This window comes from Struthio camelus, unplaced genomic scaffold (assembly GCF_040807025.1).
Source record: "Struthio camelus isolate bStrCam1 unplaced genomic scaffold, bStrCam1.hap1 HAP1_SCAFFOLD_87, whole genome shotgun sequence".
Taxonomy (NCBI): domain Eukaryota; kingdom Metazoa; phylum Chordata; class Aves; order Struthioniformes; family Struthionidae; genus Struthio; species Struthio camelus.
The window spans coordinates 38,546-62,812 of NW_027182724.1; the positions used below are offsets into that span (position 1 = coordinate 38,546).

The 24,267-nt window shown below is 76.3% G+C and overlaps 1 protein-coding gene across 1 annotated transcript in view; it reads right to left on the reverse strand.

Moving 5' to 3' along the window:
• The window catches only part of DNAH2 (dynein axonemal heavy chain 2), a gene marked incomplete at its 3' end in the record, with an annotated part of 60,709 nt that extends 37,682 nt beyond the window's left edge, over positions 1-23,027 (reverse strand). The window contains exons 1-42 of the mRNA XM_068929520.1: positions 22,959-23,027; positions 21,498-21,632; positions 21,205-21,287; positions 20,751-20,921; positions 20,363-20,591; positions 20,152-20,262; positions 19,499-19,737; positions 19,223-19,414; positions 18,994-19,151; positions 18,625-18,712; positions 18,321-18,526; positions 18,121-18,250; positions 17,717-17,899; positions 17,379-17,593; positions 17,159-17,305; positions 16,917-17,073; positions 15,867-16,106; positions 15,525-15,713; positions 15,311-15,458; positions 15,033-15,225; positions 13,878-14,078; positions 13,169-13,325; positions 12,904-13,078; positions 12,664-12,827; positions 12,425-12,586; positions 12,249-12,352; positions 11,530-11,686; positions 11,226-11,308; positions 10,958-11,138; positions 10,738-10,876; positions 10,442-10,659; positions 8,887-8,985; positions 8,676-8,801; positions 8,461-8,571; positions 7,118-7,309; positions 6,941-7,044; positions 6,675-6,864; positions 6,417-6,600; positions 5,176-5,303; positions 3,265-3,423; positions 2,081-2,242; positions 704-922 (exon numbers count right to left, since the gene is read on the reverse strand). Coding sequence (XP_068785621.1) covers positions 704-922; positions 2,081-2,242; positions 3,265-3,423; positions 5,176-5,303; positions 6,417-6,600; positions 6,675-6,864; positions 6,941-7,044; positions 7,118-7,309; positions 8,461-8,571; positions 8,676-8,801; positions 8,887-8,985; positions 10,442-10,659; positions 10,738-10,876; positions 10,958-11,138; positions 11,226-11,308; positions 11,530-11,686; positions 12,249-12,352; positions 12,425-12,586; positions 12,664-12,827; positions 12,904-13,078; positions 13,169-13,325; positions 13,878-14,078; positions 15,033-15,225; positions 15,311-15,458; positions 15,525-15,713; positions 15,867-16,106; positions 16,917-17,073; positions 17,159-17,305; positions 17,379-17,593; positions 17,717-17,899; positions 18,121-18,250; positions 18,321-18,526; positions 18,625-18,712; positions 18,994-19,151; positions 19,223-19,414; positions 19,499-19,737; positions 20,152-20,262; positions 20,363-20,591; positions 20,751-20,921; positions 21,205-21,287; positions 21,498-21,627 — 6,624 coding nt within the window. The remainder of the gene's footprint in view (positions 1-703; positions 923-2,080; positions 2,243-3,264; positions 3,424-5,175; positions 5,304-6,416; positions 6,601-6,674; positions 6,865-6,940; positions 7,045-7,117; positions 7,310-8,460; positions 8,572-8,675; positions 8,802-8,886; positions 8,986-10,441; positions 10,660-10,737; positions 10,877-10,957; positions 11,139-11,225; positions 11,309-11,529; positions 11,687-12,248; positions 12,353-12,424; positions 12,587-12,663; positions 12,828-12,903; positions 13,079-13,168; positions 13,326-13,877; positions 14,079-15,032; positions 15,226-15,310; positions 15,459-15,524; positions 15,714-15,866; positions 16,107-16,916; positions 17,074-17,158; positions 17,306-17,378; positions 17,594-17,716; positions 17,900-18,120; positions 18,251-18,320; positions 18,527-18,624; positions 18,713-18,993; positions 19,152-19,222; positions 19,415-19,498; positions 19,738-20,151; positions 20,263-20,362; positions 20,592-20,750; positions 20,922-21,204; positions 21,288-21,497; positions 21,633-22,958) is intronic.
• Positions 23,028-24,267: the final 1,240 nt, after the last annotated feature.

Consider the following 24,267-nt stretch of genomic DNA (forward strand, 5'->3'; position numbering starts at 1 on the left):
ACCCTCTGTCCCCTTGTCCCTGTGGCCCCGCGTGCCCCGATCCCCACGTTCTCCAATCCCCACGTTCCCCTGGTCCCCGTGTCCCCGCGTCCCTGTGTCCCCGTATCCCACATCCCCATGTCCCTGCGTCCCCGTGTCCCCACAGCCCCGCGTCCCCGTGTCCATGCCACCCCGTGTCCCCGCGTCCCCGTGTCCCCGTATCCCACGTCCCCGTGTCCCCACATCCCCGCATCCCCATGTCCCTGCGTCCCCGTGTCCATGCCACCGTGTCCCCGTGTCCCCGCGTCCCCGTATCCCACGTCCCCGCGTCCCCGCATCTGTGCCACCCCGCGTCCCACGCGTCCCCGTGTCCCACGTCCCCGCGTCCCCGCGTCCCCGTGTCCATGTCACCCCGTGTCCCCGCGTCCCCGTGTCCCCGTATCCCACGTCCCCGTGTCCCCGCGTCCCTGTGTCCCCACATCCCCGCGTCCCTGCGTCCCCGTGTCCCCGCGTCCCCGTGTCCATGCCACCCCGCGTCGCCCCGTCCCCGTATCCCACGTCCCCATGTCCCCGCGTCCCTGCGTCCGCGCCACCCCGCGTCGCTGTGTCCCCGCGTCCCCGCGTCCGCGCCACCCCGTATCCCACGTCCCTGTGTCCCCGCGTCCCCGCGTCCCCGCGTCCCCGCCACCCCGCGTCGCCGCGTCCCCGCGCCGGCCCCGCTCACCCGGACGAGGCGGCCGCAGGGCTGCCCGGCGCGGGCCAGGGCGCCCAGGGCGCTCTGCAGGGCGCGCCACGTGGCCGTCTTGCCGCTGCCGGCGGGGCCGGCCAGGACGGCGGGGCGCCCGCTCCGCCCCGTCGCCCACAGCTGCCGCACCCTGGCCCCCGCCGCCGCCGTCGCCTGCAGCCCGGCCGCCGCCAGCGCCGCCGCCCCCGCCGCCGCCACCTGCCCCCGCCGGCCGGCTTCAGGCGGGGCCGGGCCCGGGGGCGGGGCCTGATGGGGTGGGCGGGGCTGGCGGGGAGGGGCGGGGGCAGGCAGCGGGAGGAGCAGAGCTGGGCTGGGGGGGTGGAGCCAGGCTGCAGGGGGGCGCGGGGTGGCTGCGGGGGTGGGGGCGGGCAGGGGGCGGGGCCGGGCAGGAACAGCCAAGCAGTAGCAGTGACCACTTAGGGGAAGGGGCGGAGCCTGGCCACAGGGACAGTACAGCCGTGGGTGGGGCCCGACCTCAGGGGCGGGGCATGGCTGTAGGGGGCGGGGCCGAGCTGGGGCAGGGAGGGCAAGGGGTGGGGCCAGGCAGGGGGGCGGGGCCTGGGGCAGAGGTGGGGCTTTGGGGGCCAGGTGGGAGACAGGGCTGACGGTACGGGGGGCGGGGCCTGACTATGGGGCGGGGCCTGGCTGCACAGGGTGGGGCCCGGCTTCGTGGGCGGGGCCTGGCTGTAGGGGCGGGGCCCAGCTATGGGGCGGGGCCTGGCTGCACAGGGTGGGGCCCGGCTTCGTGGGCGGGGCCTGGCTGTACAGGGTGGGGCCCGGCTTTGTGGGCGGGGCCTGACCGTAGGGGTGGGGCCTGGCTGTACAGGGTGGGGCCTGGCTTTGTGGGCGGGGCCTGACTGTAGGGGTGGGGCCTGGCTGTACAGGGTGGGGCCTGGCTTTGTGGGCGGGGCCTGACTGTAGGGGTGGGGCCTGGCTGTACAGGGTGGGGCCCGGCTTAGTGGGCGGGGCCTGGCTGTACAGGGTGGGGCCCGGCTTCGTGGGCGGGGCCTGGCTGTAGGGGCGGGGCCTGGCTGTACAGGGTGGGGCCCGGCTTTGTGGGCGGGGCCTGGCTGTACAGGGTGGGGCCTGGCTTTGTGGGCGGGGCCTGGCTGTAGGGGTGGAGCCTGGCTGTACAGGGTGGGGCCTGGCTTTGTGGGCGGGGCCTGACTGTAGGGGCGAGGCCTGGCTGTACAGGGTGGGGCCTGGCTTTGTGGGTGGGGCCTGACTGTAGGGGCAGGGCCCAACTATGGGGCGGGGCCTGGCTGCGCAGGGTGAGGCCTGGCCGTGGGGGGGAGGGGGCCGGGGGCGGGGCCTGGCCGCGGGGGGCGGGGCCTGGCCGCGGGGGGCGGGGCCCACCTTGGCGCCGTCCTCGTCGTCGTCGTCCTCGTCGCCGCCGTGGTGGGGGCCGGGGGGGGGCTCGGCGCCCGGGAAGAGGTCGCGCAGCAGGGCCCGGAAGGGCGCCAGGTCCTCGGGCGCCAGCCCCGGCTCCAGCGTGGCCGCCGCCGCCTCCAGCAGCACCTGGGCCCCGCGCGGACGGCCGCCTGTCCCCCCGTCCCCGGCCGCCTGTCCCCGCGGCGCCCCCCCCCCTGCCGCCCCGGCCCTCCCTCTTCCTAGTGACCCCTGTCCCCAGGGTGTCCCCGGCCCCAGGGTGTCCCCAGCCCCGGGTGTCCCTGTACCCAGGGTGTCCCCATCCCCAGGGTGTCTCCAGCCCCAGGTGTCCCCAGCCCCGGGTGTCCCTGTCCCCAGAGTGTCCTGGTCCCCAGAGTGTCCCCATCCCAAGAGCATCCCCATCCCTGGGGGGTCCCCGTCCCCAGGGTGTCCCTGTCCCCAGGATGTCCCCGTCCCCAGGGTGTCCCCGTCCCCAGGGTGTCCCCGTCCCCAGGGCATCCCCATCCCCAAGGCATCTCCACCCCTGGGTATCCCTGTCCCCAGGGTGTCCTGGTCCCCACAGTGTCCTCGTTCCCAGTGTGTCCCCGTCCCCAGGGTGACCCTGTGCCCAGAGTGTCGCCGTCCCCAGGGTGTCACTATCCCCAGGGCAGCCCCATCCCCGAGTGTCCCCGTCCCGGGGGATCCCCATCCCCAGAGCGTCCCCGTCCCCAAGCGTCCCCATCCCCAGGGGGTCCCCATCCCTGGGTGTCCCTGTCCCTGGGGGTCCCTGTCCCCAGGGTGTCACCATCCCCAGGGCATCCCCATCCCTGGGGGTCCCTATTCCTGGGGGTCCCTGTCCCCAGGACGGCCCCATCCCTGAGTGTCCCCATCCCGGGGGATCCCCACCCCCAGAGCGTCCCCACCCCCAGAGCGTCCCCATCCCTGGGTGTCCCCGTCCCCAGGATGTCCCTGTCCCCAGGGTGTCACCATCCCCAGAGCGTCCCCATCCCCGAGTGTCCCCGTCCCGGGGGATCCCCATCCCCAGGGCGTCCCCGTCCCCAAGAGTCTCCGTCCCCGAGCGTCCCCGTCCCGAGGGCGTCCCCGTCCCCAGGGCGTCCCCCTCCCGAGGGCGCCCCCGTGCCCAGGGCGTCCCCGCGGGGCGCGCCGCGCACCTGCTCGTCGCCGCGCTGGGGGTGGCGGCGGCGGGCGGCCCCGGCGCGCCGCAGCAGGGGCGCCAGCGCCCGCAGCCCGAAGGCGGCCTCGTAGTGGGGCTGCGGCGAGAGCTGGGGCGGCGCCAGCTCGCACAGCGTCTGCAGCCGCCGCGCCAGCGCCTGCCCCGCCGCCCGTCAGCGCCCGCGCCGCGCCCCCAGCGCCCGCGAGCACCCGCCGCGCCCCCCCGGGGCGCCCCCAGCGCCCGCGAGCCCCCGCCGCCCACCCCCGGCGCGCCCCCAGCGCCCGCGAGCACCCGCCGTGCCCCCCCGGCGCGCCCCAGCGCCCGCGAGCCCCCGCCGCCCACCCCCGGCGCGCCCCCAGCGCCCGCGAGCACCCGCCGTGCCCCCCCGGCGCGCCCCAGCGCCCGCGAGCCCCCGCCGCCCACCCCCGGCGCGCCCCCGCCGCCCGCGAGCACCCGCCGCCCACCCCCGGCGCGCCCCCAGCGCCCACGCGCCCCCGACGCGCCCCCAGCACCCACGAGCACCCGCCGCCCACCCCCGGCGCGCCCCCAGTGCCCGCGCGCCCCCGCTGCGCCCCCCCGGAGCGCCCCCGCTGCCCGCGAGCATCTACCGCTCACCCCCAGGGCCCCAGGGGCACCCATGACGGACCATGACCACCCGCCGCTCACCCCCAGGGCCCCGGGAGCACCCATGACGGACCATGACCACCCGCCGTGCACCCCCAGGGCCCCGGGAGCACCCATGACGGACCATGACCACCCGCCGTGCACCCCCAGGGCCCCGGGAGCACCCATGACGGACCATGACCACCCACCGTGCACCCCCAGGGCCCCGGGAGCACCCATGACGGACCATGACCACCCACCGCGCACCCCCAGGGCCCCGGGAGCACCCATGACGGACCATGACCACCCACCGTGCACCCCCAGGGCCCCGGGAGCACCCATGACGGACCACGACCACCCACCGCCCACCCCCAGGGCCCCGGGAGCACCCATGACGGACCATGACCACTCGCCGTGCACCCCCAGGGCCCCGGGAGCACCCATGACGGACCACGACCACCCACCGCCCACCCCCAGGGCCCCGGGAGCACCCATGACGGACCATGACCACCCGCCGCGCACCCCCAGGGCCCCGGGAGCACCCATGACGGACCACGACCACCCACCGCCCACCCCCAGGGCCCCGGGAGCACCCATGACGGACCATGACCACCCGCCGCTCACCCCCAGGGCCCCGGGAGCACCCATGATGGACCATGAGCACCCGCCGTGCACCCCCAGGGCCCCGGGAGCACCCATGAGGGACCATGACCACCCGCCGTGCACCCCCAGGGCCCCAGGGGCACCCGCGGGAGACCATGAGCACCCACCGCGCACCTGCAGGGTCCCAGGAGCACCTGCGAGCACCCGCCACCCACCCCTAGGGCCCCGGGAGCACCCACAAGGGACCATGAGCACCCACAGCGCGCCCCCAGGGCCCCAGCAGCACCCGCCGCCCACCCCCAGCGCCCCAGCAGCACCCATGAGGGACCATGAGCACCCACAGCGCGCCCCCAGGGCCCTAGCAGCACCCGCCGCCCACCCCCAGCGCCCCAGCAGCACCCATGAGGGACCATGACCACCCGCCGTGCACCCCCAGGGCCTGAGAAGAACCCACGAGGGACCACAAGCGCCCACAGGGCACCCACGAGGGACCGCGAGCACCCACAGGGCACCCTCAGGGCCCCAGGAGCACCCACGAGGGACCGCGAGCACCCACAGGGGAGCACCCGAGGAAGAACGCGAGCACCCATGGCGCACAGGGGGAACCACGAGGGAGCGGGAGCACCCGCGGGGCACGGACACGCAGCCGGGGGGACTGCGAGCACCGGGGGGGGGGGCGCCCGGACGCCGGGGCCCGCGGCACCTTGCAGTCGCTGAAGCCCTCGGTGAGCAGGACGACCTCGGCGACGAGGGCGACGTCGGGCGCCGCCATGGCCACGGGGCGCAGCACCGCCTGCAGCCCGGGGGGCAGCTCCGCCCGGGCCTCCCCCTCTGCCGGCGCCGGGGTCAGCGCCACCCCCCCGGCACCCGGGGGGCAGCGTCACCCTCCCGGCGCCCTGGGGGGCAGCGCCACCCCTCCCCGGCACCCGGGGGGGCAGCGCCACCCCCCCCACGGCACCCCGGGGGGCAGCGCCACCCCCCCACGGCACCCCGGGGGGCAGCGTCACCCCCCCCACAGCACCCCGGGGGGCAGCGCCACCACCCCACGGCATCCCGGGGGGCAGCGCCACCCCTCCCCGGCACCCTGGAGGGCAGCGCCACCCCCCCCACGGCACCCCGGGGGGCAGCGTCACCCTCCCGGCACCCGGGGGGCAGCGCCACCCCCCACGGCACCCCGGGGGGCAGCGTCACCCCCCCACAGCACCCCGGGGGGCAGCGTCACCCTCCCGGCGCCCTGGGGGGCAGCGTCACCCCCCCACAGCACCCCGGGGGGCAGCGTCACCCTCCTGGCACCCCGGGGGGCAGCGCCACCCCCCCCACGGCATCCCGGGGGGCAGCGCCACCCCACCCACGGCACCCCGGGGGGCAGCGTCACCCTCCTGGCACCCCGGGGGGCAGCGCCACCCCCCCACGGCACCCCGGGGGGCAGCGTCACCCCCCCACAGCACCCCGGGGGGCAGCGTCACCCTCCTGGCACCCCGGGGGGCAGCGCCACCCCCCCCACGGCATCCCGGGGGGCAGCGTCACCCTCCTGGCACCCCGGGGGGCAGCGTCACCCTCCTGGCACCCCGGGGGGCAGCGCCACCCCCCCCCACGGCATCCCGGGGGGCAGCGTCACCCTCCCGGCACCCTGGGGCGCAAAGCCCTCCACTGCCCCACCGCTCTCAGCCCCTGGTGCCATCCCTGTCCCCCCACCCAGTGTCCCTGTCCCCACGGCCCCCGTGACACCAGCCCCGTCCCTGTCCCCACAATCCCCGTGTCACTGTCCCCGTCCCCACGGCCCCCGTGACACCAGCCCTGTCCCCCCCGTGTCCCCCCAGCCCCGTCCCTGTCCCCACAGTCCCCCTGTCACCGTCCCCGTCCCCACGGCCCCCGTGACACCAGCCCCGTCCCCCCCCGTGTCCCCCCAGCCCCGTCGCCCGGCGTCACCTCCCCGTCACCTACCCAGCTCCATGGTGACGAAGAGGCCGCAGGAGGGGCGCAGGGCGACGGCGGCGCGGCCCTCCAGGGCGACGGTGGCCTGGCCGGCGGCCAGCGCGGCCAGCAGGGCCACCAGGTGCTGGGCGGCCACCGCCAGCGGGCCGGGGGCCAGCCGGGCCAGCTCCTCGAAGCAGCCCCAGGCGCCCGTCTGCGGGACGGGGCGCCGTGGGGCGGGCCGCCCGGACGCCTGGGCCCCCCCCCCGCCCCCGTCCCGCGCCTCACCTGGGCCAGGCCGGCGCACAGGCGGCCCAGCACGGCGCAGTCGAGCCCGGCGGCGCAGCCCAGCACCAGCACGCGGGCGCCCAGCACCCTGCCCAGCTCCCGCACCGTCTCCGTCTTGCCGGCGCCGGCAGGGCCGGCGGGGGCGCCGCCGTGGCGCAGGTGCAGCGCCAGGGTGAGGGCGAGGAAGGACCTGCGGCGGCCAGGGGCGGGCGTCAGGCGGCGGCGGGGCGCGCCGGGGCGCGCCGGGGCCGGGCGGGCGCTGTCACCTCTCGGTGAGGGGGGTGACGACGAGGCGCCCCGTGTTGCCCAGGTACTCGTAGCCGTAGGGCAGCTGGGCGCAGGTCTGGCGGGCCACGCAGTCGTCGGCGTCCTGCGGCGAGAGCCGGGGCGCCGTCACCGCCGCCGTCCCCGCCGCCGCCGCCGTCCCCGCCGCCGCCGCTCACCTTGTCCCAGTAGAGGCGGAGCTGGCTGAGCCACTCGAAGGCCGCGGCGTCGGGGGCGCCGCACTTGTAGAGGTGCTCGGTCACGTCGCGGGCGTGCGCCTCCACCGTCACCAGCGCCGCCAGGCGGAGGCGGGTCGCGGCCGGCAGGCTGGCGCCGCGCAGCGCCTCGGCGTAGCGGCTCAGCACCGCCGCCTGCGCGGGGGCGCCGTGAGCAGCCGCCTGTCCGGCGGGGCGCCGGGGTGTCGCGGCGGGGCGCCGGGGCGTCGCGGCAGGGTGCAATGGCCGCTTGGCCGGGCGTCGGGGCGTCGCGGCAGGGTGTCACGGCCACTCAGCCGGGCACCAGGACGGGGCGGCCGGGCACCAGGGCGCCGCGACAGGGCGCTGCGGCCTCTCGGCCGGGCACCAGGACGGGGCGGCCGGGCACCAGGACGTGGCGGCGGGGCGCCGGGACGTGGCAGCGGGGCGCCGGGGCATTGTGGTGGGGCACCGGGACATGGTGGCGGGGCACCGGGACGTGGTGGTGGGGCGCTGGGACGTGGTGGCGGGGCGCTGGGACGTGGCGGCGGGGTGTCACAGCCGCTTGGCCGGGCACCAGGATGTGGCAGTGGGGCGCCGGGATGTGGCAGTGGGGCACCAGGACGTGGCAGCGGGGCGCTGGGACGTGGCAGCGGGGCACTGGGACGTGGCAGCGGGACGTCACGGCGGGGCACCGGGATGTGGCAGCGGGGCACCGGGACGTGGCAGCGGGGCACTGGGACGTCACAGTGGGGCACCAGGACGTCATGGCGGGGCACCGGGAGGCGGCAGCAGGGCACCGGGAGGTGGCGGCGGGGCACCGGGACGCGGTGGCAGGGCACCGGGACGCGGCGGCGGCGGGGCACCGGGAGGCGGCGGCGGGGCACCGGGACGTCGCGGCGGGGCACCGGGACGTGGCAGCGGGGCACCGGGACGTCATGGCGGGGCACCGGGACGCGGTGGCAGGGCACCGGGACGCGGCGGCGGCGGGGCACCGGGAGGTGGCGGCGGGGCACCGGGACGTCGCGGCGGGGCACCGGGACGTGGCAGCGGGGCACCGGGACGCGGTGGCAGGGCACCGGGACGTCACGGTGGGGCACCGGGAGGCGGCGGTGGGGCACCGGGATGCGGTGGCGGGGCACCGGGACGCGGCAGCGGGGCACCGGGACGTCATGGCGGGGCACCGGGACGTCGCGGCGGGGCACCGGGACGTGGCAGCGGGGCACCGGGACGTCACGGTGGGGCACCGGGACGTCGCGGCAGGGCACCGGGACGTCATGGCGGGGCACCGGGAGGCGGCGGCCGGGCGCCCCGGCCCCGGCCCTCACCTGCTTCTTCCTCGCGGCCTTGAGGAAGCGCCGGTCGCCGCGCTCCTTGCTCTGGGCCAGGCTCCGGGCCACGTCCGCCGTCCACTGGATGTGGCTGGCCGCCATCACCAGCTGCGGCAGGCGGCGGCCGGTGGGGACCTCGCGGGGGGCCCCCGGCGCGTCCTGGCCCGGCCCGGCCCGGCGAGGGGGCCCGGGCGTCCCGGCGGGCGTCTCACCTGCCCCGGCCACTCCCTGGCCCACTTGTCCCTCTTGGGCAGCGTCTTCCGGAGGGCCAGCAGGCAGCCGCGCAGCAGCTCCCGCAGGGTGGCCCGCATGGCGCGCTCCACCTCGCGCAGGCACTCCTGGCGGGGGGCGCGGGGTGAGGCGGGGGGCGCCGGCGGGGGCGCCGGCGGGGGGTGTGTGGCGGGGGGGGGGGGACGCGCTCACCTCCACGGGCCCCTCCAGCGGCACGGCCCGGCTGAACTCCACGTACTCGCCGTCCGGGGCCAGCATGCCGGCGGCCTCGGCCCGGGCGCCCGGCCCCCCCTGCGGGCGAGGCCGGGCTGGGGGCCTCCGCGGGGCCGGGACGAGCCCCCCGCCCCGACGCAGCCCCGAGGGGCTCGGCCCTGCCTCGCGCGTCCCCGCTCTAGCCGCGACGGCAGCCTCGCAGGCATCCCTGGCCCCACGGCGGGGCCCCGCTCCGACCGCCCCGCTCCGACGGGGGTCCCTCCCCTCCGACGGGGGTCCCGGGGGCCAACGGGGGTCCCTGATCCAAGAGGGATCCCTGACCTGACGGGGGGCCCCCACTCCAAAGGGGGAACCCCAGATCCAAGAGGGGATCCCCAATCCGACGGGGGTCCCGGGGTCTGACGGGGGGTCCCCAATCCGACAGGGATCCTGGGGTCCAATAGGGGATCCCTGATCTGATGGGGGTCCCCGGGTCCGATGGGGGTTCCCCAATCCAACGGGGGTCCCGGGGTCCGACGGGGGTTCCCCAATCCAACGGGGATCCAACAGGGATCCCCACTCCAACAGGGGATCCCCGATCCGACGGGGGTCCCGGGGTCCGACGGGGGTTCCCCGATCCGACGGGGGTCCCGGGGTCTGACACGGGTCCCCGATCCGACAGGGATCCAATAGGGATCCCCACTCCAACGGGGGATCCCTGATCCGACGGGGGTCCCGGGGTCCGACGGGGGTTCCCCGATCCGACGGGGGTCCCGGGGTCCGACACGGGTCCCCGATCCGACGGGGATCCAACAGGGATCCCCACTCCAACAGGGTTCCCCGATCCGACAGGGGTCCTGAGGTCCAACAGGGGTTCCCCGATCCGACGGGGGTCCCGGGGTCCAACACGGGTCCCCGATCCGACGGGGATCCAACAGGGATCCCCACTCCAACGGGGGATCCCCGATCCGACGGGGGTCCCGGGGTCCGACGGGGGTTCCCCGATCCGACGGGGGTCCCGGGGTCCAACACGGGTCCCCGATCCGACGGGGATCCAACAAGGATCCCCACTCCAACAGGGGTCCCCGATCCAACAGGGGTCCCGGGGTCTGACACGGGTCCCCGATCCGACAGGGATCCAACAGGGATCCCCACTCCAACGGGGGATCCCCGATCCGACGGGGGTCCCAGGGTCCAACAGGGGTTCCCCGATCCGACGGGAGTCCCGGGGTCTGATGGGGGTTCCCCAATCCGACGGGGGTCCCGGGGTCCGACGGGGGTTCCCCGATCCGACGGGGGTCCCGGGGTCCAACACGGGTCCCCGATCCGACGGGGATCCAACAGGGATCCCCACTCCAACGGGGGATCCCCGATCCGACGGGGGTCCCGGGGTCCGACGGGGGTTCCCCGATCCAACAGGGGTCCCAGGGTCCGACGGGGGTTCCCCGATCCGACGGGGGTCCAACAGGGATCCCCACCCCAACGGCAGAACCCCTGACCCAAGAGGGCGTCCCCGCCCCGACGGGGGTCCCCGGCCCCGAGCGCACGGCCGCACCTTGTGGACGCGGAGGCCGCGGAGGCCCTCGAAGCACTGGGGCAGCGGCGCCTGCAGGGCCTGGGGGGCCCGGGCCTGGCCCAGCACCGCCAGCAGCTCCTCGTCGCTCAGGAAGCAGAAGCGGGGGAAGACGAGGCGCTTGTCCTCCAGGAAGGCGTCGAGGGAGCGCCGGACGCCCTCCATGGCCCGGCTCATCTCCAGCAGCTCCTCCAGGAGGCCTGCGCGGGGTGGGGGGACGGGCGAACGTCAGCGGGGGGGGGAACGCCACGGGCCCGGCGCGGGGCGGCGGCACCCACCGGGCCGCTGCGTCGCCCGCAGGGCGTTGGGCTCGGCGCTCAGGCGCTCCATGACGCCTTTCCAGGCGGCGTCGACCCGGCTGAAGGCGGCCGCCTCGTCGGGCAGCTGCTTGCGGGTGTCCTCGGCCAGGAAGATGTTCTGGGGGGGGGGAAACGAGGGGTGGGGATTAGGGCGGGCGGGCCAGGACGCCCCCCCGCAGCGGCGGCGGCGGCCCCTCACCTCCAGGTGCATCCACTGGCGCTGCACGGCCAGCGCCGCCTCCGTGGCCTCCAGCACGAGCGAGAGGTCGCGCTCCCAGCGCTCCACCTCGGGCGCGAAGGGCCGGGCGTGCCGCGAGGCCTTCATGGCGGCCAGCGAGACCTGGTGCTCCTCCAGCGCGCCGAAGAGCGCCTCGGTGCCCCTGGGGCGGGCGCGGAGGCGGCGGTGGGTGGCGGGCGCCGGGCAGGGGGCGGGGGGGGTGGGGAGGGGGGCCGCGGCGGAGCCTCACCGGAGCTGCCGGTGGCCCTTGTCCTTGTAGGGGACGATGTCCAGCGTGGTCGTCTCCCACGCCTTGGCCAGGTCTTGCAGGGCCTGGCGGGAAGCGGGGCACACGGGAGGGACACGCGTGTGGAGGGATGGGGGGCGCGCGGGGGGGACGCGCGCGCGAGGACGGGCGCGCAGCCGCAGGAACAGACGCGGAGACGGACAGGTGAAGGGACGCGGCCCCCGAGGCGCAGACGGGGACGGGGCGGGGGGGCGGGGGGGGCGCGCGCGGGGGCACAGGCGCCGGGGGGGCCCCGGCGGCGCCCTACCAGCTCGAGGGCGAGCTCGCGGGTGGCGGCGGCGGCCACGGCGGTGACGGCGGCCGCGTGCCGGTGCAGGCCCAGCTCCGCCAGCGTCTCCAGGCGCAAGTCCTCCGCCTCGGGCTGCACGGGCCGCTCCAGCAGCGCCCCCACCTCGTCCCAGTGCCTGCCGCCCCCGTCACCGCCTGTCACCCTCCCGGCCTCCCCCGCCCGCCCCGTCACCTCGCCGCACGCCTCCCACAACCCTCATCGCCTCCCGCCAGCCCCCCGACGCTCCCTGCCAACCCTCCTGACCCCCGTCAGCTCCCGTCAACCCCATCGGTCCCCGCCAACCCTCATCGGCCCCGTCGCCTCCTGTCACCCTTTTGTCACCCCCATCGCTCCCCGCTGACCCTCGTTATCCCAGGTCACCGCCTGTCAACCCCGTCAGCCTCCATCGACTCTGTCAGCCCTGTCGCTACCCCATGAACCCCCGTCACCCCTCGTCAACCCCATCAGCTCTCGTCGCCCCGTCACGTTGTCACCGCTCCCTCACCCCTTGCCATTGCTGCTCGGCCGTCACCCCCCAGTCAACCCCCACCGCTTCTCGACACCCCATCAGTCTTGTCACCTCTCTGTCACCACCCATCAGCCTGTCACTGTTATGTTTCCGCCCCCGTCACCCCCCCGCCTTTCCCCGTCAGCCTGTCAGCCCCCTGGCGCCTGTTGTCACCGCCGCGCCGGCTCACCGCTGCCGCATGGCCGGGTTCCTCAGGGTGCTGACGAGCGGCACCGTGCGCCGGAATTCATCCAGCTGCGCCGCCGTCACCTCCACCACGTCCCAGCGGCGGCCCTGGGCCAGGCGGGGCGGGTTGGGGGGCGGCGGGGCAGCCCCCGGACCCCCCCCCCGCGGACCCCCCGTCACCTCGAGCTCGCGGCTCAGCCGCAGCAGCCTGCGGGCCAGCTCGGCGGCCGCCACCTCCATGGGCTCCGTCTGCAGCGTCCGGAAGCTGCCGCGTTTCCACTCGTCCCAGCGCGTCTCCCACTCCTGGGCGATCTCCCACGCCTCCTGCAGCTGGTCCAGCTCCTGGGGGGACACGAGCGCGCCGGGGCTCAGCCCCGCCGCCTCCCCGCCCCGCCGCGCCCCGCCGCGCCGCCTCCCACCTTCTCCAGGCGCTGCAGGTCCTTGGAAGGCGGCTGGTCGATTTTGAAGACGCCCAGGTCGCTGCGCAGCGCGCTCTCCTCCGCCTGCATGGCGGCCAGCGCCTGGCGCAGGGCGCGGATCTGCTCCAGCGCCGCGGCGCAGCCCGTGCCGCCGCTGAAGGGGCCTGCGGGGAGCGGGAAACGCCGCCTGAGCCCGGGCCGGGCGCGGGGGCCGGGCGCGGGGCCGGGCGCGGGGCTCACCGGCGGCGGCGAACTCCTGCAGCAGCCCCCGGGCTTTCTTCTTGAGGTCGTCGGCGTGGTGGACGAGGCCGGTGCGGAACTTGTCCTCGTGGCGCCGCAGCATGAGCTCGCTCTCGCGCAGCACGCGCTCGAAGGCCAGCCGCTCGCCCTCCAGGGCGCCCAGCTGGCGCAGCGCCTGCGCCGGGGGGGCGGACGGCGGGCTGAGGCGGGCCGGGGCGGGGGGCCGGGGCGCGGCGGCGGCGGCGGCGGCACCGCCCGGGCTCACCTCCTCGCTCACGGCCACCTCGTACTTCTCGAGGACGGCGAACTGCTCGTGCAGGGGCGGGACGCGGGCCCGCAGCGCCGGCAGCTCCCGCTGCAGCGTCTCCAGCAGCCGCAGGCTGGCGCCCAGCTCCTCCAGCGTCTCCGGCGGGCGGCGGATGCTGGGGGCCGAGGAGGGGCCGCGAGGTGGGACCCTGCTGCCGCCCGCCCGCCCGCCCCGGCGCCACCCGGGGAAGCCAAGGGCCCGAGTGGGGCCGGGGAAGGGTCGCGGGGCGCTGGGAAGGGCCCTCAGCGCCAAGGAAGGGCCAGGGGGCGCTGGCGAGGGGCCGGGGGGGGGCGCTCGACGCCCGGGAGGGCCGCGGGGCGCAGGGAAGGGACCTCAGCGCCAAGGAAGGGCCGGGGGGCGCTGGCGAGGGGCCGGGGGGGGGCGCTCGATGCCCGGGAGGGCCGCGGGGCGCAGGGAAGGGACCTCAGCGCCAAGGAAGGGCCGGGGGGTGCTGGCGAGGGGCCGGGGGGGCGCTCAACACCCGGGAGGGCCGCGGGGCGCAGGGAAGGGCCCTCAGCGCCAAGGAAGGGCCGGGGGGGGGGCGCTCGACGCCCGGGAGGGCCGCGGGGCGCAGGGAAGGGCCCTCAGCGCCAAGGAAGGGCCGGGGGGGGGGCGCTCGACGCCCGGGAGGGCCGCGGGCAAGGAGGGGGGCGGCGGGGGGGCTCACGCCTGGCCGTTGTCGCGCAGGTAGGCGTGCAGGGCCCGGAGGCCGGCGCCCGCCATCTCCTGCAGCAGGCCGGTGAACTTGCTCTGCCACTCGGCGCAGTGGCGCACCACGGCGCCCTTCAGCTGGGCGCAGTCCAGCAGCACGAACTGCACGCTCACCGCCGTCTCCTCCTTCTGCGCGTTGTTGGCCACCTCCATGTACCTGCGCCGGGCGGCCGCCGTCAGGCCGGCCCGGGGCCCCGCGCGCTCGGGGACGGGCGCTGGGAGCAGGGGACAGCGGGCTGCGAACCGGGACGAGGAGGGGGACACCACATGGGGACACCGGGCCAGGAACGGGCACGGGGAGGGGGCCACCTGGCTGAGAACTAGCACCAGGGGAGGGACAATGGCATGGGGACACCGTGTCAGGAACAGGTGCCAGGAGGGGGACACCAAGCCAGGAAGGGGACACCAGCAAGGGGACACCAGGCTGGGAACCGGAACAAGGAGGGGACACTGGGATGGGGACACCAGGCTGGGAACCGAGACGAGGAGGGGGACACGGGGATGGGGACACCAGCAAGGGGACACGGGGATGGGGACACCAGGCTGGGATGGGGACACCAGCAAGGGGACACCAGGCTGGGAACCAGGACAAAGAAGGGGACACGGGGATGGGGACACCAGGCTGGGAACCGGGACGAGGAGGGGAACACGGGGATGGGGACACCAGGCTGGGATGGGGACACCAGCAAGGGGACACCAGGCTGGGAAGCAGGACAAGGAGGGGACACCAGCAAGGGGACACCAGGCTGGGAAGCAGGACAAGGAGGGGACACGGGGATGGGGACACCAAGCTGGGAAGCAGGACAAGGAGGGGACACCAGCAAGGAGACACCAGGCTGGGAAGCAGGACAAGGAGGGGACACGGGGATGGGGACACCAGGCTGGGATGGGGACACCAGCAAGCGGACACCAGGCTGGGAACGGGGACGACGAGGGGAACACGGGGATGGGGACACCAGGACCGGGATGGGGACTGGGAGAGGGACAGCGGGCCAGGAACCGGTTCCAGGAAGGGGCCACCAGGCCGCGACGGGGCCCCCAGGGCAGGAGGGGGCCCCCGGGCCGGTAAGGGGAGCAAGGAGGGGGCGGCGGGGACGGGGCGCCCTCGCACCGGGCGATGTCGGCGTCGAAGGAGGACACGAGGGGGTTGAGGTGGCGGTAGCGGGTGATGAAGGCGTCCTTGTCCACCTCCCAGATCTCCCGGTAGGCGGCCCAGGTCTTGAGGTAGCCGCGGAGCAGGGAGGCGTTGGCCAGCACGCCGGCGCCGATCTGCGCCCGCAGCTTGGCGATCTCCTCGTCGCGCTCTGGCGGCGGGTCGGGCGGCGGTGAGCGGGGGGCCGAGGCGCGTGGCGCGGCCCCCTCCCGGCTCCGCCGCCCCCGGCTCCTTACCCACGAGGAGGCAGAAGGGGTCGCGGCGGAGCCGGCGCTTGCCCAGGAGCTCCGGCAGGCGGGGGAAGGCCGAGAGGCAGAGGACGAGGTGGCCGGGGACGTCGTTCACCATGGCGGCCAGGTCGGCCAGGCTGGGCGAGAAGGCCACCTGCGGCGGGGCCGGCGGTGGGGGGCGGGCGGGGGGGCCAGGCCCGGCCCCGCTCCCCGGCCTCACCTGCGCCGGCGCCTCGCCCTCGCTCTCCGCCAGGAGCACCCGCACGCGGAAGAGGGGGCTGGGCGCGCTCTTGCCGTCCCCGGTGACGGCCTTGGCCAGCTCCTGCAGGGACCGCTTGACGTTGAGCCTCAGGGCCTCCTCCACCATCTTGTCCATCTTCACGGTGTAGTTGAACCAATGCTGCTGCACCTGGGGGGCGGGAGAGGCGGGTGCCGGCGCGGGGTCAAGCGGAGCGGAGACCCCCGTGCGCGGCCGGCGGGCGCCTTCCCTCCCGGCGAGCAGGGGGCCGTAGGGCCCCCGAAACGGCCCGGGGCGGGCGGAGAGGCGGGGAAGCGCCTCTACCTCGGGGCCGTCGCGGCTGAAGACGTCGTAGGCGCGCCGCAGGATGCGGCCCGCCTCGGCGTGGAGGGCGGCCAGCGCCTCCTGGGCGCGGGCCCGGTGCCGCTGCTGGTCCTCGGCGAAGTCCAGGTCGGCGTAGAGCCGCTGGCCCGGCAGGCGCACCAGCAGCACCTCGCTCATGCGCTGGGCGTGCCGCGCGATGGCCACCGTGGCCGCCTTGAACTCCGTCACCAGCGCCTGCACCTGCCGGCGGGAGAGGGGGCTCAGCGCCGCCGCCCGGCCCCCGGCTCCCCCCTCACGCCGCGACGGCGGGGAGGTTATAGCTGTGCGGCCTGCGACGGAGCCGCTTCGGTGCTGGGGCGCACGGAGAGGCGGGAGGGGACAGGGAGCCGTGGGGGGGACACAGGGAGGCGGGAGGGGACGGAGAGCTGTAGGGGGGACACGGAGAGGTGGGAGGGGACAGGGAGCCGGTGGGGGGGGGACACGGAGAGGCAGGAGGGGACGGGGAGCCGGTGGGGGGGGGGGACATGGAGAGGCGGGAGGGGACAGGAGCTGGCAGCAGAGGGGGAGGAGAAGATGGAAAGTGGGGAACGCGGAGAGGCAGGAGGGGATGGGAAGCCGTGGGGGGGACAGGGAGCCGTGGGGGGGACACAGAGAGGTGGTGAGGGGACAGGGAGCTGTGGGGGGGGACACAGAGAGGTGGGAGGGGACAGGGAGCCATGGGGGGGGGACACGGAGCCGATGGGGAGGACAGGGAGAGGCAGGAGGGGACGGGGAGCCATGGGGGGGGGACAGAGAGAGGCAGGAGGGGAGGGGGAGCCGTGGGGGCGGGACAGAGAGGCGGTGAGGGGACAGGGAGCCATGGGGGGGACACGGAGCCGATGGGGAGGACAGGGAGAGGCAGGAGGGGACGGGGAGCCGTGGGAGGGGACAGGGAGCCGGTGGGGGGTCGGGGAGAGGTGGGAGGGGACAGGGAGCCGGTGGGGGGCCGGGGAGGCACGCGGCGGTGGCGGGGGGCACAGAGGCGGAGCGGGGCGCGCCGCGGGGCGGCACCTTGCCGGCGTGCAGGCGGCACTCGCTGATGAAGCAGCTGCTGGCGCCTTTGTGGGACCAGAGCAGCTTCTTGAGGCCCGGCTGGATCTTCCTGTCGAGGGAGCGGATGCGCTCGGCGAAGAGCGCCCGCTCCTCCGGCGCCAGCTCGCTCACGATCCTGCCGGGAGAGGGGCCGGGCCGGGCGTCAGCGCGCCGCCCCGAGCCCGCGCGGCGGCGGGGGCAGCGGCGGCGGCGGCCCCCACCTGTTGTAGTCCCGCACCACCAGCAGCAGGTTCTCGCGCAGCGCCCGCAGGTCCTCCCGCCGCCGGTAGGCCTCGGCCACGTAGTGGGGCGCCTCGAAGAGCAGCCGCTCCCAGCAGCGCATCTCCATGAAGAGCTTCAGCAAGTCCCTGCGCGGCAGAGAGGGGGGCGCTGAGGGCTCCCCCCACCCCCCCCCAGGGCGGGGGCGCGCCGGGCACCCACTTGTCGAAGTTGACGTCGAGCAGGCCAGGCTGCCGGGGGCTGGGGGCCAGCAGCGGGGCGTCGAGGCGCGCCAGGCAGTCGCGGTCGAGCGCGCGGCTCCACTCCTGGAAGCTCTTGCGCTCCAGCTCGTCCAGGGCCTGGGCCAGCAGGCGGTGGGCCTGGCGGCTCTCCTCGCCCACGCCCGCCTGCGGCAGGAAGCGGGCTTCGGCCAGGCGCTGCCCGGCGGGCGGGGAGGGAGGGAGGGGGCGTCAGCGGGGCTCGCGTCCCCCCCCCCACACGCCGCCGAGGCTTTCTACAGCCGGAAAGGGGCCAAACTGGGGGGGGGGGGCCGGGCGCACCTCGGCGGGGCGGGCCAGGCGGCGGCGCAGGGCCGCCAGCCAGTGGGCCAGGCCAGAGTAGCGGCAGCCCCAGGGCGCCGGCGCCGGCCGCTTCCTCAGCAGCTCCTTGTTGACCAGGGCCAGCTCGGCGTTGAAGAGCGAGTAGACGCGCACCGTCTGCTTGTCGAAGGCGCGCCGCACGGCCTGGCCGGGCAGAGAGGGGGCGGCTGGGGGGGGCGCGCTGAGCCTCCTCCTCGCCGCCCCCCCCCCCCACCACCGGCCCGGCGCGGAGAAATTCCAGTTGGGAAGACGTCCTCGGGCCCGGCGCCCGCTCCGGGCGGCTGAAAAGGGCTCCCGTCCCCCTCCCGTTTTACGGCCCCCGCGCGGTTGTCGCCGTGCGGTGGGGTGGGGTGGGCCGGGCGCACCTCTCGGGCCGCGAGGGGCTGGAAGGCGTCCTGGATGGCCACGCCGTGCTCCGCGTCCCTCACGGTCTCGAGGGCCGCGGCCATCAGGTTCTGCGTCATCACCTCCAGGTCCTTGACGCCGGCGCGGAAGCTGGGAGGGGGCGGGGGGACGCTCAGAGACCGGCCCCGGCCCCAAACCGCCGCCGCCGCCCGCCCCTCACCGGTTGAAGTCGTCGTGCCAGAAGGGGTTCTTCACGTCGAGGACGTCGCCCCTGCTGCTGCGCAGGGCCTGCAGGTGTTTCCGGAAGGTCTCCTCGATCTCCACCAGGCTCTGGGCCAGCTGGGGCCCCCGGTGGCCGAAGAAGCGGGGCGGCGGGCTCTGCTGCCCGTCCTCCCAGCGGCCAAAGTGCTGCTGGCAGTCGCACACCTGGCGGCGGGACGGGGGGGCGTGGGGCGGCAGGGGGCGGCACCGCCTCCCCGTCCCCGGAAAGGCCCCCCCCCCCCGCCCCCAGCACGCGCCGCTACCTCCAGGAGGTCCTTGCAGCGCTGGGCGAAGGCGTCCACCTGGGCGAAGATGCTGCTCTGGTCGAGGACCCAGCCCTTCTCCGAGAGCCTGCCGGTGCGGACGGGGCGGTGGCTCGGCGGCGGGGTGGGGGGGCGAACCCCCCCCCCTCCGGGGGGCAGCAGGAGGCAGCTGGAGCCCCCCCGCCACAGCGCCCGCCCTCAGCGGCTCCGCTCCGCCCCGCGGAGGGGGGTCGGAAGCAGGCAATTACCGCTCGCCCCTAATTGCGGAGGGCGCCCGGCGGCGGGAGGCGTTGGGGCAGGGCGGAGCGGGGCGCGGGCGGGTTTGGGGGGGCGGCGGGCGGGGGGGGGGTTCTCCCCCTCGGCGCTCACCTGTTGTGCATCTGGGCGGCGCGGAGGTAGCTCTCCTTCCAGGCCTCCACGCAGCAGAGGCAGTCGCGCAGGCTGCGCCGGCTGGAGGCCACGTAGCCCTCGAAGAGGCGCTCCAGGGCCACGTGGCGGCAGCACAGCCGGATGATTTCGTTGCTCATCTGGGGAGAAGGGAGTGAGCGGCGGCGGCGGCGGGAGGGGCGGGGGGCGCACCCCGGCGTCGCCCCCTCACCTTGCGGAAGAGGGCGGTGACGCGCTCGCGCGTGTTGTAGTGGGGCGAGTTGACCCAGACGACGCGGGCCAGGCTGAGCAGGCGGGGCAGGCGGGCGGGCACGGCGGCGGGCGGCAGCCCCGCCAGCTCCCGCAGCGGCCCCTCCAGCACCGACAGGAAGCGCAGGTTGGAGCGCGCCTCGTCCGAGCCGGCCTGCGGCGAGGCGGCCGCTGGGACGGGCGCCCCCGAGAAGCGGCAGCCCCCCTCCCGCCGCCGCCCCGCGCCCCCCTGGCCGACCTCGATCTGCCGGGCGAGCTTCTGGAAGGGCGCCAGGTAGGAGGACTTGGCGAGGGCCAGCAGGGCCTCGAGGCGCCGCACGCCCCGCCGGGCCAGCTGCCGCCGGATGGCGCAGAGGGCGGCGCAGCGGCGCTGCCAGAAGCCGATCTCCTCCAGCGGCCCCGCGCTCTCCCGGCTCTCCACCGCCTCCTGGGCCCGCAGCACCTCCTTGATCTGCCGCGTCCAGTGGATGACGGAGGCTGCGGGGCAGGCCGAGCGTGGCGGCGGGCATCCCGGCTGCGGGGGGGTAGCTGGGCGGAGGCGGGCCAGCCGCGGGGGGGGGGGGGGGGAACGCCATTCCGGCACGGGTCGGCCCGAATCGGGAAGCCGGAGAGGCGCCAGGGCCCGGCCGGGGCAAGGGGAGGCGCGCGGGCTCGTGGCATCGCCGCCGGGGTTGAAGGGGGCCTCGGGCACGTGGCGCTCGCTGGCGGGGCGCGGCGCGGGGCCCCCCGCCCTCGGTCAGCCCCGACTTTCGGGAGGGCACGGCGGGAATGCCAGGAGACCGGACGCAGGACTGCGGGCCCGTTCAAGGGACGGCGCGCCGGCGGGGAGGGCAGACTCGGCCGCCGCGCGGCGAGCAGCGGGGAGGGGGGCCCGCGCCGGCGCTCACTCACGCTCCAGGCGCTGCACCAGGGCCCGGTCGGCGGCCGCCGCCGCCGGCTCCACGCTCAGGGCTTCCACGGGGACGTAGAGGACGGTGCGGCCCCGCAGGCGGGAGCGGGTGTCTGGTGAAGGCGGGGGGGCAGCGGTCAGGCCCCGGGCGGCCTCCCGCCCCCCCCCCCCCCAAAAGGGGCGCGCCGCGGGCCCGAGCCGCCCGCCGCCTACCGGTGAGCGAGGTCATGAAGTGGTACACCTCGGCGAAGAACTCGCCGCGCACGCTCTCGGGCCAGGCGGCGCCGCCGAAGAGCCGGGGCAGCAGCAGGGCCTCGAGCAGGCGCTGCAGCGAGTCGAGGCAGGGCCGGCGCGCCGTGCCGAACTGCACGGCCCGCCCGAAGTCGGCCGCCGTGATCTCGCCCTCGCTCAGGCGGATGAAGAAGGCGAGCTGCTCCGGTTCCTGCGGAGGCGGCCCGGGCTCGGCAGCGCCCTCGGGCACAAGGCCCCCCGCCGCTTTCCGCCCGGAGCCAGGCCCGCGCCCTCGCGGCGCCTTTTCCCGCCCCGGGCAGCGCGGGAGGGAGCGCCCGCAGACGCGTGTGCCGAGCCGTGCCGAACCCACCTGCAGCGGCATGACGTGCCGGACCTGGAGGCCCGCGGCCTCGTCGACGTAGACGACCAGCAGCCGCGTGGCGCCGTCCTTCAGGAAGAGCTCGACGGCGGCGGCGTGCTCCGCCGTCCACGCGCGGTCGCGCAGGCCGCTGAGGGCCAGCCGGCTCCGGACGCAGGCGTGCTGCGGGGCAGGCCAGGCGCCGTCGGGGAGCGGGCGCCGAGGGGCTTCCCCCACCCCACCCGGAGCGGCTGCCTCGTTAAGGGCTGGGTCGTTAGGCTCCAGCCTCGCGGGGATGGAAGGGGAGACGCCAGGCGGCGGCGGCCGCGCCTGCTGGCTCTCAGAGGCTTTAACTGCTCCGGTTTACGGTTAAAAAAGGGGCCGCGGCTTCTCCCCGCTGCCCGTCACCGGGCGCCCAGAGCAGGGGGCCGCGGCGCCCCGCCCCGCCCTGCGGGCTCCCACCTACCGCATCGCCCTCCTGCTCCTCCGGGGCAGGGGGCTGAGGCGCCTCCTCTTCCTCCTGGCCGTCGGGCTCCGGGGAGGGGGCCGCTGGGAGGAGAGGCCGAAGCCATGGGGCTGCCGCCTCTGCGCGGGGAGCGGCGCGCGCGGCGCCTCGCCGCCACCCCCGCGGCGCGAGCGAGGCAGGAGGCGCCGCGCGCAGGCGAAGGGATGCGGCCCGCGGCGGGGCCGGTCGCCGCGAGGCCCCCGGACGGGTCACCCCGCGCGTCCCAGCCCGCGGTCCCCGGGGCCGGGCGGTACCGGAGTCGCGGGGTGGGGGCGGCGGCGCGGGGGGGCTCTCCTCCTCCTCCTCCTCCTGGGCCGCCAGGGGCTGGGGCTGGGGGCTGGGCCGCTTCGGGCCCCGCGGGGCGGCACGGCTCCGGGCACGCATGGCGGCTGGGCGGGAGCGCGGGGGTCGAGCCGCCGGCCCTGCCCCTCCCGCCCCGGCTGCCCCCCAAATTCGCCCCGTTCCCTCTAAGACGTCTCCCCCCACCCCGCCAGGCCCCTTCGCCCATTGCCTGCCCCAACCGCTCCTTCTGCTCACCAACTGCCCCCAGGCCCCCCCAACTGCCCCCAGGCCCTCCCTAAGTGCCCCTTCTGCTCACCAACTGCCCCCGACCCCCCCAACTGCCCCCAGGCCCTCCCTAACTGCCCCTTCTGCTCACCAACTGCCCCCGACCCCCCCAACTGCCCCCAGGCCCTCCCTAAATGCCCCTTCTGCTCACCAACTGCCCCCGACCCCCCCAACTGCCCCCAGGCCCTCCCTAACTGCCCCTTCTGCTCACCAACTGCCCCCAGGCCCCCCCAACTGCCCCCAGGCCCTCCCTAAATGCCCCTTCTGCTCATCAACTGCCCCCGACCCCCCCAACTGCCCCCAGGCCCTCCCTAACTGCCCCTTCTCCTCACCAACTGCCCCCGACCCCCCCAACTGCCCCCAGGCCCTCCCTAACTGCCCCTTCTGCTCACCAACTGCCCCCTGACCCTCCCAAACTGCCCCAGCACCCCTCTTCCAAGGCCCTGCCCCCTCCCCAGCTAGCCCCAGGCCCTCCCCACTACCCCTTCCCCTCACCAACTGCCCCCCCGATGTCCCCAACCGCCCCTTCCCCTCACAAATTGCTCCCCCAACCACCCCTTACTGCTCCTTCTCCTCACCAACTGCCCCCCCGACCCCCCCAACCGCCCCTTCCCCTCACCAACTGCCCCCCCAACCACCCCTTCCCCTCACCAACTGCCCCCCCGACCCCCCCAACCGCCCCTTCCCCTCAAGAATTGCCCCCCTGGCCCCCCCAAACCGCCCCTTCCCCTCACCAACTGCCCCCCCAACCACCCCTTCCCCTCACCAACTGCCCCCCCGACCCCCCAACCGCCCCTTCCCCTCACCAACTGCCCCCCCGACATCCCCAACCGTCCCTTCCCCTCACCAACTGCCCCCCCAACCGCCCCTTCCCCTCACCAACTGCCCCCCCAACTGCCCCTTCTCCTCACCAACTGCCCCCCCGACATCCCCAACTGCCCCTTCCCCTCACCAACTGCCCCCCCCGACCCCCCCAACCGCCCCTTCCCCTCACCAACTGCCCCCCCGACCCCCCCAAACCGCCCCTTCCCCTCACCAACTGCCCCCCCGACCCCCCCCAACCGCCCCTTCCCCTCACCAACTGCCCCCCCGACCCCCCCAAACCGCCCCTTCCCCTCACCCATCGCCCCCGGACCGCCCGCGCCCACCTGCCTCACGCACTGGCGCCAACGGCTCTCGCACCGCAGGCTCCGCCCACCGCCGCGTCTCCCCGGGCAACGGCACAACGGACGCAGCGGGCCAATGAGGAGCCGGCGGGGCGGGGCGCGAGGCGGCCGGCGGGCCAATGGGGGCGCGGCGGGGCGGGGCGCGAGGCGGGGCAGCGCCCGCCCCGCCGCCGGCTGCCGCTGTCCCTCAGCGGCGCGGCGCGCGCCCCCAACGGCCGCCGAGGGGCGCTGTCAATCAGCGGCAGCGAGGCGCCTGATTGGGCGGCGGGGGGGAAGGGGGCGGGACTGGAGAAGGGGGGGGGTCCCAAACTCCCGCAATGCACCGCGGCGGGGGGGTCGACCTGTTGTTCCTCCCCCCCCCACCCCCGACCGGGGACTCAGGCTGTTGGTGCGGGTGTAGCTGGGAGGAGTTGGGGTGTGGGTGTACCCAGGGGTATGTGGTGTGTCAGTGCAGGCACAGCCGGGGGTACTTGGGGTGTTGGTGCGGGTGTAACTGGGAGGAGTTGGGGTGTAGGTGCAGGTGTAGTTGTAGTGTCAGGGTACAGGTGTTGCTGAGGGTGTCAGTGCAGCTGGGGTGTCGGTGTAGGTGTGGCTGGGAGGAGTTGGGGTGTAGGTGCAGGTGTAGTTGTAGTGTCAGGGTACAGGTGTTGCTGAGGGTGTCAGTGCAGCTGGGGTGTCAGTGTGAGTGTAGCTGGGAGGAGTTGGGGTGTAGGTGCAGGTGTAGTTGCAGTATCAGCGTGAGCGGCATTGGGGTGTCAGTGCGGGTGTAGCTGGGAGAAGTTGTGTAGGTGCAGGACTAGTTGCAGTGTCAGTGTGGGTGTAGCTGGGGGTAGGGGCAGTGTCAGTGCAGGTGCAGCCAGGGGTACTTAGGGGGTGCAGGTGTACCTGGGGGCAAGCTAAAGTGTTGGCAGGGCTGTAGTGAGGGGCGGTCGGGGGGCCGGTGCAGGTGCAGCTTGGAGGGATTAGGGTGTAGGTGCAGGTGTAGTTGCCGCGTCAGTGCGGGTGTAGCGAGGGGCGGTCGGGGGGCCGGTGCAGGTGCAGGTTGGAGGGATTAGGGTGTAGGTGCAGGTGTAGTTGCCGCGTCAGTGCGGGTGTAGCGAGGGGCAGTCGGGGGGCCGGTGCAGGTGCAGCTTGGAGGGATTAGGGTGTAGGTGCAGGTGTAGTTGCCGCGTCAGTGCGGGTGTCGCGAGGGGCGGTCGGGGGGCCGGTGCGGGTGCAGCTTGGAGGGATTAGGGTGTAGGTGCAGGTGTAGTTGCCGCGTCAGTGCGGGTGTAGCAAGGGGCGGCTGGGG